Consider the following 17,307-nt stretch of genomic DNA (forward strand, 5'->3'; position numbering starts at 1 on the left):
TAGCTCACCTTTTTTCTTTCTCCGCATCTCTTCTTTATTACACATACACACATATACATATTCTCTCTCTCTCTCTTTTTCTTTTTTCTAAATTAGAACGTGGGAACGAAGAGCACCCAAGGAAAAGGATTGAAGCGAGTAGTATGCCAAAAAGGTATATTCGTGTAATAAGGACACTTGTCAGGAAGAATGCACGCCCTATTCTCGACTAATGTTCTTCCTTCGTTTCACAATTCTATGAAGGGTGTATAGTAAGTGACAGAGAAAGAAAGGAAGGGAAGGGGGAGAGAGAGGGATGAGTAGGCCACGTGTATATACGTTCTCTCTCTTTCTCTATCTCTCTCTCTCTCTTTTTATTTCTCTCTCTTTCTCAATCCATAGAACCTTTTTTCCACCTCGTAGACGCAGAACAATACGCAACGATTGGACCGAGCTCGCTGAATGGTAAAACGATTTGATCGTTGCGCCCAAGCTCTTCTATACCTTTGATAAAGAAAATAATCTCTTCTCTTTGCGTCCATCGCGATTTTTGACGACGATGATCAACGTTATTTCTTTACCGAGTCTTTGAGTTTCGTCCTATCCGAGAATCTGACAATGAGACTAACGATGATTACGTTATTGATTATTATATATTTATATTTGAGCCATTGAGAAATAGAATGGATTAACCCGTCAGCTGTGATTTTGAGATAAACGTTTTAGAAAATTGTACAAATTTTGATCAATTTTCTTTAGACCAGTTTCGAAAATGGATCCTTTCAATTTCTGCCTTTGTAAGTTCGATAAGACGGATTTTAAAAATATATTATTAGTTTTATTACCAAATACTATGTATTTTGGGAGGAAATGAGAAAATATAAGATTGTCCATTCTGATTCTCAACGTCTCGTATGAAGTAACTTACAATTTATATCAACAATGTCAAATCAAATGTTATTAATTCTTATGGTTTTTCTAATAATATTGTAGCAAGAATATGTTAAATTGAAATAAATATATTTAATTATAATAAACGATTGGGGAAATTTATGTAATAATAACAAAAATAAAATAAAAACTAATCCGAATGGTTAATTATACGAATGAAATGTTAAAGGGAACTTATAATGATATCAAATTACTGAAAGATGTAAGCATACGCGAAATATTACATCTTATTATATACATGATATATTTGTACTTTGTATAAATATTAACTTCTCCCTTTTTATTTTCCCGTCTTTCTTGTTCTTTACCTTTCAGCGTAAATATGTACGTCTCTGTATCTTTCTAAAGAACTTTAATATACTCGTTAAAGCTTTACTTTATGAAAAGAAACTAGTATGTACTTATATATGAGTTCATAGTTTGCTGCCGCTGACAAACTAATGATTGCTTTATTCTCAGAAGGCGGTGACCCTCTCTGATAAATTTTTCAGATAACAAATGTAGCTACAGAATGATGTCAACGAACGATGTTTTCAAACGTTTTATCCAGAGTATGACTTTAATCTTTTAATACGATAAAAATAAAACTGTTCTCTCTCTCTCTCTAACAACGAATTACAAATTCTAATTACATCCGAAGTGTAACTGAACGATTAATGAGAAAGTTGAATAAATGAAGCAAGAATATAACAAAATGTCGATTAATATCATCACTCTAACATAGAAAATATATTTCTATTATAATCCACGAGTTGGATAAAATTTAATCTGCACACAAAAAATGATTGCCCGTATTGATTTGATGATTTTGTTCACAAATTCACGATTAGCATTTTGCAAACAAATATTTTAATGTTAGAAAAATAAATCCACACGAATAATATGTATTTTGAAACTTTAAAATATAAATTTTTTATACTGTGAAAAAAAATAGTTTTTCTCATATATTTATTATCCCTTTAGTTTTCTTAAAAATAAACGATTAACATTTTTTCGAAAATTAAGAGAGAAATGCAACGACAAAGACTCTCGAATGAAGTTAAAGCTTTCATAATACCACCTCGAAGGCAATTCGCAAGGACTCACTGATTAAATTAGAAAGTTCCGAAACGCGGCACCCGTCCGTTCGTCAGCATTGATCACGGAAATCTCCATCGGCCGGCGTGGCGCGAACGAGATGATTCGATTTGAAGAGGCAGACTCTGGAAAGCTTCCGCCAGACGGGCATTGATCGAATAATCGAGCTTGTCCGTTTGGATCTGACATATGTCAAAAATTGATCGAATCTTTCAGTCACATATGTACATATATAATGTCTAGAAAAAATACAAAAATTTTCATACAATACAAAGACTAATGATGAAAGATCATTTTGAAAATTAACGCAAAACATATGACATCAGATTCAATGACCAGTTAACCATGTTTTTTTATGTAATGCTTAGCGTGCATTAGGGATCAATTTGATCCAAAATTTGTCTTTATACTTTAATACCCAATGTCAATTTCAAGCACGTTTTCCGACGGTTTCATTTTATCTTATTGCTAATTTGACTACACAGGCTTAAGGTTTAATTAATTTACCACAAAAAGTATACTACCTTTTTTTCCGACAAGTGCATAATTGTCGAGATATTCAAAGCTGATTATTATCTGAAACCTAAGTGAACCCATGTGCATTTAATGATTTGCTTCTGAGGTGTACACATAAATGTGTTAAAATTCAGTATTATAGGCTTTTATTTATTTAACTTTACGACGATAATAATTATAAATATTGTTTTATTTTTATTATTTAAGACAGTAAAAAATTAATCATTATAATTTTCATTCAATTGCATTCAATTGTAAGATATATAACTTTTGTTATATTAAAAATGAATTATTCGTCCAGTTGCAGTATAAATAGATATAACATAAACAGTCGATTGATGTAGTGTTAAAGAAACAACGTAACCTTTGAGATAAATTTAAATCTTTGTAAAAAAAAAAACGTTTAAAAGAACGTTTAATCTCGAAGAACTTTACTTTCAACTTTCTATCTTTCCGTAGATTGCCAATGATTTCTTTCTTTCGCAATTAAGGTCTTCAAATAATCAGACAGAAATCTCTTTGATGCGTTATGAATCTATCTTCAGACACAAATATACAACCCAACTAGAAACGTATTCGAAGATTCAGAATTATAAAACTTATTTTTTCTCTGGCATCAAAGTAAATTGAACGAGAATGGGTGAGAACGACTTGAGAATTTCATGAGATTTTTGCAAAGAGAGAGAGAGAGAGAAAGAGATAAAGAAAAAAAAGAAAAGAAAAGAGAGAGAAAGATTAGATTACGAAAAGAACGATCTATTTTCTCGGCTAGACGTTTCTTTCAAGAAAATAACAGAAGAAAACTACGGGAGGGGGGAGATGTACGGGGGGAAAAGGCAGATTCGATTTTAAAGTGCTACATACAAATTTATTTTCCTATTTTTCTTTTATCTCTATCTCTATATCTCTTTTTTATATTTATATTTGTTTTGTTTGTAAAAATATAAAAATATCGATCAAACATTGTATCTATTTACTTTCCCATCAAAAATCAATTTTGTTGGGAAAGCAAACATTAGAAAGAAAACAAACTACATGGACATAGTTTTTTTTTTTTTCATATTTATATTTAAACAAATGGAAGAAAATTCAAATATTCGGTAAATGTCATTTATACGAAACGTTAAGTTGTAACAAATGTTGAAAAGGAGAAAGAGAGAGAGAAAGTAAGAGAAAGATATAGACAGAAGAAGGTCCTAAACTCTGTGGCTCGTGATAGTCATGCCAACGACGACGAAACAGTGGAAAAGCTCGTTCAAGGAGATCCAACGAAGTCGTCCTCGTAGAGCCGTGTAAGAGGATCGAGCAGAATTTCAGATGAGCTTTCCACGAAGCTTTTGTCTCATAACGCGAGAGGACTTGCGATTAAATACCCAGAATGTCACCGATGATATATTTCTCTTCGCTGCATATATCAAGAGGAGTTTTGTAATAACAAATTATTAAGTAACATTGTACAACGTTTCATTCGTGTTGTACTCGACGTATTAAATATACAATGTTTTCTAAGAAAATAGTCCAATTTTTAACTATTTTATTACAATAGTTATATAAAAGTATATATACTGGATGAAGTATTTAAAAAACAGACTATTTGAATAATTCTATTACTATTGATAATGGAAAAAATGTATTAAACGAAACTTATTTGCATTTCAAAGGTAACATAATCCAACGTTAATATTTTGTTTGTTATTGGGCGCGTAAACGACATATGAACATATGAACGTCACGTTAACATAATAAATATGTTACACATACTTAACATGAGATTATGCCACCTTTAAAATCAAGTAAGTTTCATCTAACACAAACATTTATATATATCTATTTGACTAACATAAATGTCATTTTATTTTTCAGCATAAAGTTTATTGTTAAATATAAATTAAATATAATATATATTGTAGTTATCTTAATATAATTATTCTACATACATATCTCATATTACAAAAGCTTATTTTTAAGACAAAACAAAAATTGAATTATATGAAATGAATATAATTATATTATTCGTATAAATATACTTTTCAACTAAATATGAATAACATGCTTATATTTAACGTAAGTAAATAATGAAGAGTGCGTCTTGAGTGATCTGACCGAAAAATCATAACAATTATGAGTCTCAAAATAAAGTGGCTATTATCATTTCCCGAGGTCGATCAAACTCGGTAAATTACCTTACCGCTTAGGAACGACCGCTAATGCTTCATAAACCGGTGTTTATTTTCCATTCACCAGGGTGCACTCTGCCCTCTGCGAAAACCGCGAAAAGTAATTCACGCGCGAACGATGAGAAAGCGTATAACGTTGATAATGGGAATATCAGCGTGTAGGAGTGAGTGGAAACAAAAAAAAAATACGAAAAAAAAAATAGATCGATAAACTCATCTTTTTTCATCTTCTTCTTTTTTACAACACTGCGAAAGACTATTGTGTGTTAAAAAAAAAAAAAAAAAAGAAAATGTATAGATGATCGTCGTTTGAGATAATAATTATCATTTAATCGACAATTTCAGTATCGTGGTCTCTAAGATAATATCATATTATCTACTATACTATTATTATGTTTAAAAGGACATTCATGGAGTTCAAATCGAACGGCCTGTCGGTTCAACGAACTTGGAAACGAGCAATAATTCCAAGAATGCCATATAAAATTTCTTACGACAACGCCATCGTTAGGTACTTCAGAATGCCGACGATGAACGTTCCATATAATATACTCCTCTTAGAAATGGAATTTCTAGTTAATTCTATTTCCTAATTTGATACGTCTAATATATCGTGTATCTTGTTTTTCAACAGTAATAAATATGTTTTCTTAATACTAAACGTATCAAAGAACGATAAAATTATCAATTATAAATTTATCAATGAAAACTTTGCGTTATATTATTGCTTTTCTTATGATTGTAAATACTGTTTTATTATTATTCAAAAATTCTTATTTATTATTTAAAAAAGCCCATATCAAAAATTGATTATTATTTGTATTTAATTATAATTAAAATAATAATATAATTATTATAATATTAAAGAGAGAGAGAGAGATCGATTATATATTTAACCGGTAACAATATCAATATATAGAGGTAAACATAAATGTGATTATTTAATTTTAACAAAGACTAAAATTTCAATAGCATGATTAAATATAATAACGAATAATAATTTAATTAATAAAATGAAAAATATAAGAATGTGTTCGAATGTGGTATAATAATAAATAAAAATTGTTTTTTAATCTCGATCTATCATAATGTCGTAAAAGAAAAAAAAAATACAACTATTAAACCATTAAAGATCGATCGATTTTCCACGAAGGTATGGCTTCCGTAAAAGAACAACATTGTGGTCAGCAAAGAAGATCGGGATAAAGAAAGGCTCGAAGATCTAATCGAGCGGCTATGGTTCCTCACCACTCGTCGAAGAACCTCATCAATCTGAAAGCCAGCTCTTCAAGAAGGAGCGGCCTTAACGTGTTTTCTCTCTTTCTCTATCTCTCTCTCTCTCTCTCATTATTTCTTTCTCTTTCTTTCTCGCTATACTGTCTATAAAGTTCTACTCATCCTTTGTAAGCAAAAGAATAACGAAAAAGCATAGCTGGTAAACCAAACTTTCCGTGAGTGCACTCAAGAAAAGCTAAACTAAATCATAAAGGACAACTGACACTTCTTTTTTTTCTCTATCTCTCTCTCTTCTTTTTCTCTTTTTTCTCTCCAGGGACGTAAGGGAGAAAAAAAGACACAGAGAGAAGATAAAAAGTAAACCGGTCGAGTAAATTCGTTTATGCGATGACAAGCATTACATGTTTCCCAAACTTCACAATTGATTTTTTAAGGTATTGACATTTAGATCAAAATGATGATCAAAAACTGCAATGTAAAATGATTAATATATTATGTAGATATAAGTTACCTATAACTACAATTCAGTTTTGTTTATTTGATAAAAAAACTGATTTTGTTAATTATTAAATAGTATAACAATAAATTCTTTTTATCATTTATCTGAGCACTAAGTTATGAAAGTTATTAACACGAATATTATAAAACATATATAATAATTAATACAAAATTGAACAGACAATGATTAATTATGCCGGTAATTATAATAATGAAGTAAACAAAAACAAAAATATTATAATTTCTTTTGTAGAGTATAATCTATAATAATAATTAATTTAATTATAAAATTATAATATTATATAAAATTATAATTAATTTAATTATAAAAATATAATAAATAGAGTATAATAATTTATATTGTAAAACAAATTAATAAAACGAATTTTCTTAATTGTTTTTCATTAAAACCACCATTGTAATTACCCACGCAATGATTAAATTGAATTAAAATTACTGTACAAGATTGAAAGGAAAAGATGTTAATGTTAGAAAGAAAAAAATAAGGTAAAAAAAATATATTGTAGTAATAAACTATCGATCGATACACTATAGGTCGAACAGAGGTTAATGATCGAGGATATCCTGATGTAGAAAACGAACGATCGATTAGCTTCCGTATCGAATGCAACAACAGTTAACTCTCTCTTTTCCTATTGACTCTTTTATCGGAGTAATCGAACGGACAAAGTTAACGATTAAATGCTGCGGATATAGATGTTTCTCGTTTCATAGATTCAGACAACCATGGTTTATATATATATATATATGTATGTATATATTGATTTTATCAGCATCAGTACAAATTTAATCCTATGAAACGAATTTAAAGGATTCTCGTGTCAATCCGTATCCAATCGTCAGTGTGATTTTCCGAAGTAAACTTTCTAAATATCGTAATAATAATTCATAAGATCTCGTCATGGTAAGTGTTCGTTACACAACTAAATATGAAACGATTAAGTTTCGTAATTCGAAACGAGAATTATCTCTCGTCAATCGAGAAATATGTCTTTGAAACTAATTGAACTATTAAAATGTTTATCATTATTTTATAATAGTTATAAATAATTACATGTCTTGTTCGTTTATTTTAATAAGAAATCCAAATTGCTGTAAGGACATTTCGTTTAATCGGTGTAACGTAATCACTGTATTTAGTATGTTTATTGAACAACGTTGGGCAATTAAAAAATGCAAGTATATTAAAAGAAAATGAACCGATAGTTTGTCGTGAAAAATAAACGAGACTAGATGCATACATATATGTACCTATTTCTAGCATGCCCTTCGACTCTGAACCGACGCAACGATGCGAGAAACGTTTTAAACGGTCTGATAGAGATAAATCGCTAAGCTCTACGAAGGAAGAAGAAAATTTATTGGCGACATACGAAGCGAGAAGAAAATTAACGTTCGCGTTCCTTTTTTTCCCGTTTCTTTTAAAAATCCATGCGAGTAAATATCTGCAAGGTCTTCTTACCAAGCGCGGCTAGAGAAAAATTATCACTGACCTGCCTCCACAAAATTCTGTGGTTTACTTTCGTCCTGTATTTCCTACATTCGTGTATTCTTAAATACATACATGGTATATACATATACATACATATATACAAAATACCACTATTACTACTAGTAAAGAGGTAGACAACACGAATTGCCTTTTACGTTGAGACCACGTATTCGATACGGTGAACCTCAAGGCCGTTACAAAGTAACCTCGAGGTATATTACGCTCTTCGATTTCCCCATAACAAGCCAATCCACATGGTGTTCATTTTTTTCTTAGAGAAGCATCGCTTTGAGTCTAACGAAGGTTTAGAGTATCGACCGAGGTTGACGACATTTTACTTGTAAGGCGAGGAAACCACGACCTAAAGACATTTTTTCCTTCTAGAAAGTGAAAGAGAGTAAAATTTTATCCAAGTCAATAATTACATACTCATATTCATTGAAAGTATCTATATAAAACTATAAAATGTATAAAATATATTAATAATATTATAATATATGCATATTAATTTTCAAATAATATTAGATATTTCTATAACTAATATTATACTAGACGAAATCATTTTTTACTTATTAGCAGTTTTAGAATAAAATTATACGAAATTAAAATAAAAATATTGTCTTATATTAAAAAATGAAAAAATAATTATTTCACATGGATTAATAAATCTACAATTAGAATATACCTATGCAAGAGAAAATAAAAATAGAGAAATAGAAAGTACAATTTCGAGCAACACGACCCCGAAAGATTTCCTCGTATGTGGCAGATGTTACCAATATTCGTCCTCTCTACATTCCTTATTGTAGATTATACATCGAATTACGTTTCATATTACCAAATCGTGTTGTATAAGACAAAGAATATGACCGGATTACGAACAAACGTATCTACTTGTTGAAAATTTATTGAAGACACATCGACGGAATATTTCGTTAGTTTTCTTTGTTATTCTTTTTCTTTTATTTCAATATTTTCTACTTATCCTATTCTTTAGAAAGAAGAAATAAAAAAAAATGAAAAAAAGAAAGAAAGAAATGCGAAAAGAGTGAGATGTAAATCACGCAAGCCGAGCTAAGCTTTTAAATGTCAAATGGAGGGAATTTAATGTACGGCTTAGCAAGGGTAAAGTACTGTATCTCTAACATAAGTAGCCATTTCGCGAAGAGACTCGGAATAAAGAGTTACGAGTGAAAAGCATCATAAAAGACAACGTATAGTCTACATACAAATCCGTATATATAGTCAAAAGTCATTTTAGCTTGAAATGTGACAATAATACATTTCTTACATCAAATTAAACATCCAAAATTATTTCTTCTCAAATCCTTCAATCAAATTTATGATCAATTCGTCATGAAGAATACCTCGTTATAACTAAAACGATATGTTTCAATAATAATAAATCTATGTTTGAGATAATAGTGTATTAAATCACTAACGTAAGTATAAATCTACATAATAATAGAAATAAAAAGAAGTCGAAAAATAAGCAATTTTAAGCAACACGATGTTACATTCTGCATACATTTTTTTACTTGCTTCATGTATGAAAAAAATTTTTCTTGTTAGAAGTTTGGAATATATAACTTTAAAACTTGCTTAAGATGAAACCTTTAGTACTGAATAGCTTTCAGTACTTCTCAAATATTTACTATACTATCATACTATTGTTGATATCCTATACTTTTTGAAATTTAGGTTCATCTATGAGCTTACTTAACATTTAGAAGACATAATATATTCTGTCAAATTATTCGAGTTTAGCGTCAGCGGAAATAAAGTAGAACCCTTATCAAACTCTAAACAAATTAAAATTGTAGACGTTAACATTCGTATCCAATAAGGAATAAATCTCTCATCTTCAGCAAAATCCTTACGTGATGAATTAAGTGCGCCTGATGAAGGAATAGTTAATCAAAACCTGTCAAACAGTCACGAAAATAATATATTACATTCGTTATCTAATACATCTGGTCGCTGATTAGTTAATAAGCTTGTAATGAAGTCTGTACTTTGAATTCTGTTAAAATGGTAGTTAATGAATAAATCTACATTATGAAAATGATTAATTCCGCAATTCAATGTGCTTTGTTTTTTATCATAACTACAAACGAATATAGTTTGTCTATCATTTAGATGAAACCGATATTGAATCAGTAAACAGTTTGAGAAAAGAATAAGCAGTTTGAAATTTGTATTTTTAATATTCATCTTATTTCTTCATTTGAATTTCGACATTTTTTTTAAATTAAATCACTTCCTATTTAATCCTATCGATCAATATTTCCTTTCTCATCGTTTAGGATTGAATTCTCGTTCTTTAAAATGCTTAACCCCCTTATTAAGAACTGGACCATCTAATATTACCGGACAGGACGTAAAAAGGAAACATTTTTGAAAGATTTTCTAGAGTTATGCAACAGATGTTCTCAATATTATATTTCTCAAGGAAAATTTGGCATCGAACATGAAGCTTCAATTTCATAATAAGACAATTGAGATTATCGTACGTTGATTCCCAAAGTTCTACCTATCGAGAATAGTACGAATCGGATCAAACTTGTTCCGATATCACAGACGCGATATTTGAAAATTTCACGAAACTAGAGAGAAGGAGGAAAAGCGATCGTTACCGTACGTCAGACAGTCTCGTTACCCCTTAACGTTCGCTGCTGTGCACAAAGTTCGTCGAAGTGTATCCTACATGTGTCTGCATTTAAGCACGCGTCGTAATTTAAGTACACCCATTCTCTCTCTCTCTCACTCGTGATATTCCTGTCTTTAGAACCCTATTCTTGCGTAAAATTTCGAGTTCTATGCTTAGTGGGAAAAGAGAAGATCCGTAAAAAAGAAAAGAAAGGAACAACTTGATACGTATAATGTATATGTGTGTATGTGCATGTGCATGTGTGTATGTGAGAAAGGAAATAAGGACGAAGGGAGAAAGAGGAAAGACGGCATAGCATAATGACCCGAGAACGAGTACTCAGACATCTTTACCTAAGTTCATAGCACTATACGCATATACATGCGTATACATAGTAAATATGTTCATGTATGCACACCAGAGTGCATTCGCATATACACATATATATATGACTTGATTCATCTTTGTATGTGCATATGTATCTATGTATATATACTTGATACATAATATGAGATATCGGAGAATCACAAGTCCTGGCCGGTTTTAGTTTCGTCTCTTTCTAACTGATTTTCTCTTTCTCTTTCTTTATACACCCACTATAACGTATAGAACTCTCCTATCTTTCTCTCCTCGTATTACTCTCTCTCTCTTTTCTTTCAAACTGGACAAGCAGTTGGTTCCTTTTTTCTCTCTTACTCTTGAAAGAAAGCTTTCTTTGCGCCACGCGATATTCCGAGTCACGACAAGCAGCACGACGATCAAGTAAGTATAGGTAGGTGGTATATACATAATACAAAATACATACACATATGTAGTAGAGACATACACATATGATTCTCGACGTCACGAGAGGATACCAGAAGGGAAGCAAGTCCACAGGGGGTCTCGGCTTTTTACCTTTACGCCTCGAGGTCGAGTTGTACGATTTACGTATAATACATGTCATACTACACGACCCGTCGTATATACGTTATATGTTATCTATGTGTGTGTGTTACTACATGTTGATGGTTTATATGTATTCGCGCTTTTTCTTTGTGATATACACGCGGTAGATTTGAGGCGTGGCAGTCCTCAAGGCAAAGCCAGTAGTGTCGGCGTTCCTGCCAGGAAATTACGAACGTCGCGACGTTTGCTGTCGCTTTCGAGAGCCACCAAGAGAGACGAGAACTTGGATATGACCTGCCCTCTACGAACTTTCAACTTCTCTACTTGATGCCTTACCTTTCCTCTTGCTATTCCTATATCTATCTATCTATCCACCCTTTCTTCCTTCCTTCCTTCCTTCATTCCTTCATTCCTTACTTCCTTCCTTCCTTCCGTCCTTTCCTTCCTTTCTTGCTTGCTTTTTCTTTCTTTTCTTCCTATCATGAAAACTTCTTATCTAAATCTATGTAGTTTATCGCTTTAGAAAAGTCTTCTGTCTATAACGAAATCTCATGGTACGTAAATTCATTCTAAAGTGACGCGTTCAGTTATTTGAAAATGTTTCTTAAAGAAATTTAATTTCTTATCTAAATATAAAAGAGCGAGTTGAAAGTTTTGAGAGTACGTTTAAAAAGAAAAGTCAGTTTGACTAAAAAGAAAAAAATTGTTAAGCTCAAAACTTTTCGACCCATGTAAGTATTTAATTTATTAGTTATCTGCGCGTACAATGTCGACAAAATATTTATCTTTTCATTACATAAATGGTAGTCGTTCATAGATCAAAACGTTTAACTCTATTTTTAGAATTGTTCAAAATTTTAGTGATAAAGATATCTAGATGCCTAACTTTTTACATTACAAATAAGTTTAATAAAGTTAATGATAAATGGTACGACAATGTATATAATTTTATCAATTTTCTCTAAATTTGTGTGTGTGGAATTAACCGATTCGAGAAATGAGTGATTCGTATATTCATTTATTTTTGTTTAAATATTTTAACAATATTTTTTTCTAATTAATTACTGATATCTATTCTTGTTACATGTATTCGATCTACAACGTATTATGATTTTTACATAAACACATTGTATAATTTTGAAATAACCATTCAACGTTTTCGATAGCGAAATTAAACGAAACCTTAACGAATAATTATTTAAATTGAAATCAAATATACACTTATACGATAAAAGAAAATGCAATTCAAACGGACGTATTCAATTTCCAATAGGACGAAACGGAACAAAAGAAGGAGAAGAACGTCGTCTGTAAAATGTCCACTCACAAACCGGACATCTTCAATTAACTTACAAATGCCATCCCACGCGTTTCTCCCTAATTAATTAGTTCCAAATTAGAGATACGTCATCGGCAGATATCGGTACTCGTGTCTAGTCGTGGACTTTGTATTACGAGTTTAAACGATTTACGATCAATTAACACACCGTTGAAAAAAACACGTAAAAAGGCAGACACACACACACACACACAACACACATACATTTCCATAGATATATTTGCCTGACAAATCGATTAATAGAATCTTCCGCGTTCCACGCATGCGTTATGTCGCTCGCATTCTCTTAAAAGCAATGAAGGCTATCGGTTATCGGCACTAACATTTCGAACAGCGCTCAATGTAATCTCGTTTCTCGTTTTATTATTCGATAGGAGAGAAATGAACGAACAACGATAACGATCATGGAACAACGTGTCCGAGCAAAGCGCTAAAATCCTGAAGATAAACGCTTAGCAACGTTCGGCTTCGTTCGTTTCAAAAAAAAATAAAATATACGTAGTATCGTATAGTATGTACTATATACATATATATATATATATATATAGTACATACGTAGAAAGTAATAAATTTTTCATACGTCTGTCGAACTACGTTATGCATATATGTACGTTTAACATTGACGTTGCTCGAATTGTATTTGTGTGCGAGTATACGAATGTATATATGAATATACAATATACATATGTATAGTTTGCACGCGATTCGTTCGCGGATTAACGTTGGACGATAGTGGCATTTTATACGGGCCACGGATATACGCTCGTTTGCATTAGATTATTAATCCATCTCCCTATCAAAATCGTACAATAGAACGGAGTGAGTTTTATGTGCGAACGAGAAAATACTTGGATCAGCTGTTTTGTGTTGGCACATAGCTGTGTATGCCTTTCGTCTTATTATCTGTAAAAATAAGTTACTTTTTTATCCTACTATTCTCCGACAATACGTAACAAACAATTAGCTTCTGTTAAACTTTTACGTATACTAATTATGAATAAAAAAATCAAGACAAAAATGTTTTGATCATTAACATTCATCGGATTGCATAAAAATAATTAATGAATACCAACTTATTAAACAAAAAGAATTCCAATCGCTTAAAACGTACAATAGTAAAACTAATAACATCGATTGAATGAAAACAAAAGGCAATGAATAAATTAATGAATCGTGAAATTGGATTGCATTAAAAAGTAAAGTACAATTGCACCTGGCGAGTGCCACCGGTGTATTCATACAATAAAAATAAGGTCATAGGAAGTAAGAAAGTATTATGCCATATGATTTCTTTCCCAATCATTTTGTTCTATTTTTATTTAAAAAAAAGAACAGCAGCCCGTCCCAGTTACCAGAATTATTCTCTGTACATACTAATTATTATTAAAATTCATTAAAATGTAATTAAAACATATATGTACAAGAACGATTATATCTCAACATTCTTGAAAAGTTACTCGCATGAAAGATGAACGATTTAAAAGGAACTTGAAGTATATAAGTTAGACAAGGACGGATGATATTTTAATGAGCGTTTTACATCGATCTCGCTGTCGGGTGTAAGGCGAATGTCGAGATAAAGTCCCGAAAGACGTAAATTGTCGTAAATCACGGCACGTGTACGAAGAGAAGCATGCAATTGCAAGCCTTATTCATCTTGAACGAGTGAGAGAGAAGCGTAGAATATTAGGTATAGGTACGTCATCGCGTCCTTCGTGTATGGACCAGCTCGAAGGCTTAAACAGGAATTATCGCGCAAGCGTCGCCCGAAAACGTGGCCTTCTCGTGATTAACCTCGGCTCCAAGTAATTACCAGGAACTATTGGAAGCATACGTGTAAGTGTATATATGTATACGTTTACCATACTCTATAGTACACCAACATTAATACGTGATAGTACACCAAGGATTACGCGAAACGCATATACTCGATAAAATGAGGTTGACAAAGAATCTAAGCTTTTAAATGTACAAGTTTTTAGCGTGATCTCGTTGTTTTATAATAAAATAAAATCAATGTCATTTAATTGATCTATCCTAGAGATCTCGTGAAGAAAGTTATCGTCGAAATTTGACGTGTCAATTTTCATTGAAATTATATCTAATTAAAATTGTATACTTATAATACACTAACTATTAATCTAATTAGTTTCTTTCTAATTAATAATTTACTTATTATGTATGAAATTTTTTTTCCTCTAAGAATATCTAAATGTAATTATTCATTTCTTCCATATTTGTTCTAATCTGTATTAACTTTTTGTTCGAAAATAAATCTAAAATGTTTCTAATCTTCGTTAATAAACGGACGATATTCTAATCGAAGTAACAATGCTCGGGATAGTTCGATCGACAGCTGGTTACAATATCACGTATCTTACCTTGATGTGTGGGTGTAGATACGCACATGTACGCTTCGAAAATGTCGAAGCGGCTTTCAGTCGACGCCAACACCTGGTCGCTTCCTGACATATGGGGCCGCGATCCCATCGTCCTATGGGAATCACTTCCTCGACTAATCTGATAAATTGCCGCTGCGCATCGTCAAAACCGCCTGCTAGCTCCAGTAATTTGATAAATTGATTGCCGAACAACTGACCGCCTCGACAATCCAGCATCGTTGTCTTAGCCTACTTGGCTTTGTTTGATATAAACTCGGTATATACATCTATGTGTGCGAGGATTCTAGGAAGATTAGGTATCTACTGCACACGGTCGTTCGATAAAATTGATTTAAATGCGTCCCTTTAATCCGCGTACTAAACATTCTACTTTATTTCATCAGATAGATAAAGTAACGAATTATAAAATTCGTCATTCGAAGTACGGCTTAAGATTAAACTTTCCTTTTTACATCACGTGACTGACGATTGGATTGATTAGGGTATCTAATAAATAAATAATTTCATTGTTAACGATTCAAATAAATTAAAGATTTTATATAATGAAAGAAAATTTTAGTAAAAGAAAAAGAAATCACGTTACATTATTACAGCTTACTTATTTGATGAATGAGAGATGTGTAATAAGTATATTTTTATAATTTCATTAAACAGTATTTTTGATTTGCGTATAATAATTAATTAGGAGATAATAAAAAGAAAAATGATATCGATTTTATCGTACTTTAATGAGGAATGATTTTCTAATCGGAAATAACTTCATTCGGATTATTTCCGGGATGATTATTTAACACATCGAAATTTTAAAATTGTGGTTGTAATCTCTCAAAAACGAGCGAACCTTGGTGTTCGTCGATGGGTCGTTAGGTTATATGATGCGTAAAATTCAATGGCAAGAGCGACGCTCGCTTACACGCTCGTAGAAAAATATTTCATACGATGTACATTGGTACGGTAGCAAATATGCCATGGTATGTATATACGTTTCTGTATGTGCGTGGATTATTGGCTTGGTCCATTGTGGCGACGCGTCATCGATTATCTTCGAATGTTGCTTGTTCGTCGATGCAGATAAATTATCTTCGAAATATTTGTATGTACATACGAACCTATGCTTATTTTCAAATTATCCTCGTTTTCAAATTTCATATATATTAATAAGAATTTTTGTTCGATTATAAATTCAAATTTTGATACGCAAATGAACTGTTTAAATAAGTAGAAAATATTTTAAACGAATGAAGCTCAAATTTTATTAGAAAATTTTATATTGAAGAAAAAATGAAAATACGTTACGGAATATTAAGGCTCGTTCTCGAATAAACAATAATAAATACGATCGGTAATATTTCATTGTACAAGTCTAAGAATTATTTACTCGTTGATAAGAAAACGTTCATTTGTCGAATGTATATTAAGTTTTGCATTTTTTGACGTAACACTTGGGAAATAATTTAAAACAATGTTCGTTATCGATAAATTACGAATTGTAATAATTACTCGAAGATTAAGAAATGTATCTCGTTTCCTAATGAAGAAACACAAAAAAAAGAAAACAAAATTATTAGATTCGTTTAAACTCACCTTTTGAGCCTTGCATGCGGCTGCCAATGGCAGAACATCGTGTGGGTGAGCAGCATGTCGATCTCGAAGGCAAAGTCCGCAAATCGCGATCTTGCAGAGTGCACAATAGAGAGAAACAGCCTCGCCGTTATGATCGTTGCAAACTGGCGTACCTTCCGATGCACGAGAACCTTTACCACTGCTAGATTGCCAGCTGCCTCGCGGTGGTCCAAGATTGTGAGTTGCCAAGGGACCACGTTTTGGATGACAAGATTCTCTGCAGGCATCGCAGTACAGCACCTAGAACAAAACAAAAATTTAACTTTTATTGCAGTCTCGTTTCTTTCAACATTTTCATATTATTTCTTTCTTTTACTTATTTAAATTAACACTTTCAACTTAGATTTGTGTCTTGAAAAAATTCTATTTAATAAAAAAGAATTGTGATAAATAAATTAAAACTGAACAAATCTAGATGAGCTAACAACTCTATGATAATATTTAAATTATAATTAAAA

The 17,307-nt window shown here is 31.4% G+C and overlaps 1 protein-coding gene across 2 annotated transcripts in view; it reads right to left on the reverse strand.

The window, feature by feature from the left end:
• The window catches only part of LOC122513391 (E3 ubiquitin-protein ligase TRIM9), a 96,905-nt gene that overhangs the window by 72,991 nt on the left and 6,607 nt on the right, over nucleotides 1-17,307 (reverse strand). For both annotated transcript variants that reach the window (XM_043629729.1, XM_043629721.1), the window contains exon 2: nucleotides 16,811-17,089. In XM_043629729.1, the coding sequence (XP_043485664.1) occupies nucleotides 16,811-17,089 (279 nt within the window). The remainder of the gene's footprint in view (nucleotides 1-16,810; nucleotides 17,090-17,307) is intronic.

The sequence above is a fragment of the Polistes fuscatus genome, unplaced genomic scaffold (genome assembly GCF_010416935.1).
Source record: "Polistes fuscatus isolate 324 unplaced genomic scaffold, CU_Pfus_HIC Scaffold1, whole genome shotgun sequence".
In the NCBI taxonomy this organism is placed as follows: Eukaryota; Metazoa; Arthropoda; class Insecta; order Hymenoptera; family Vespidae; genus Polistes; species Polistes fuscatus.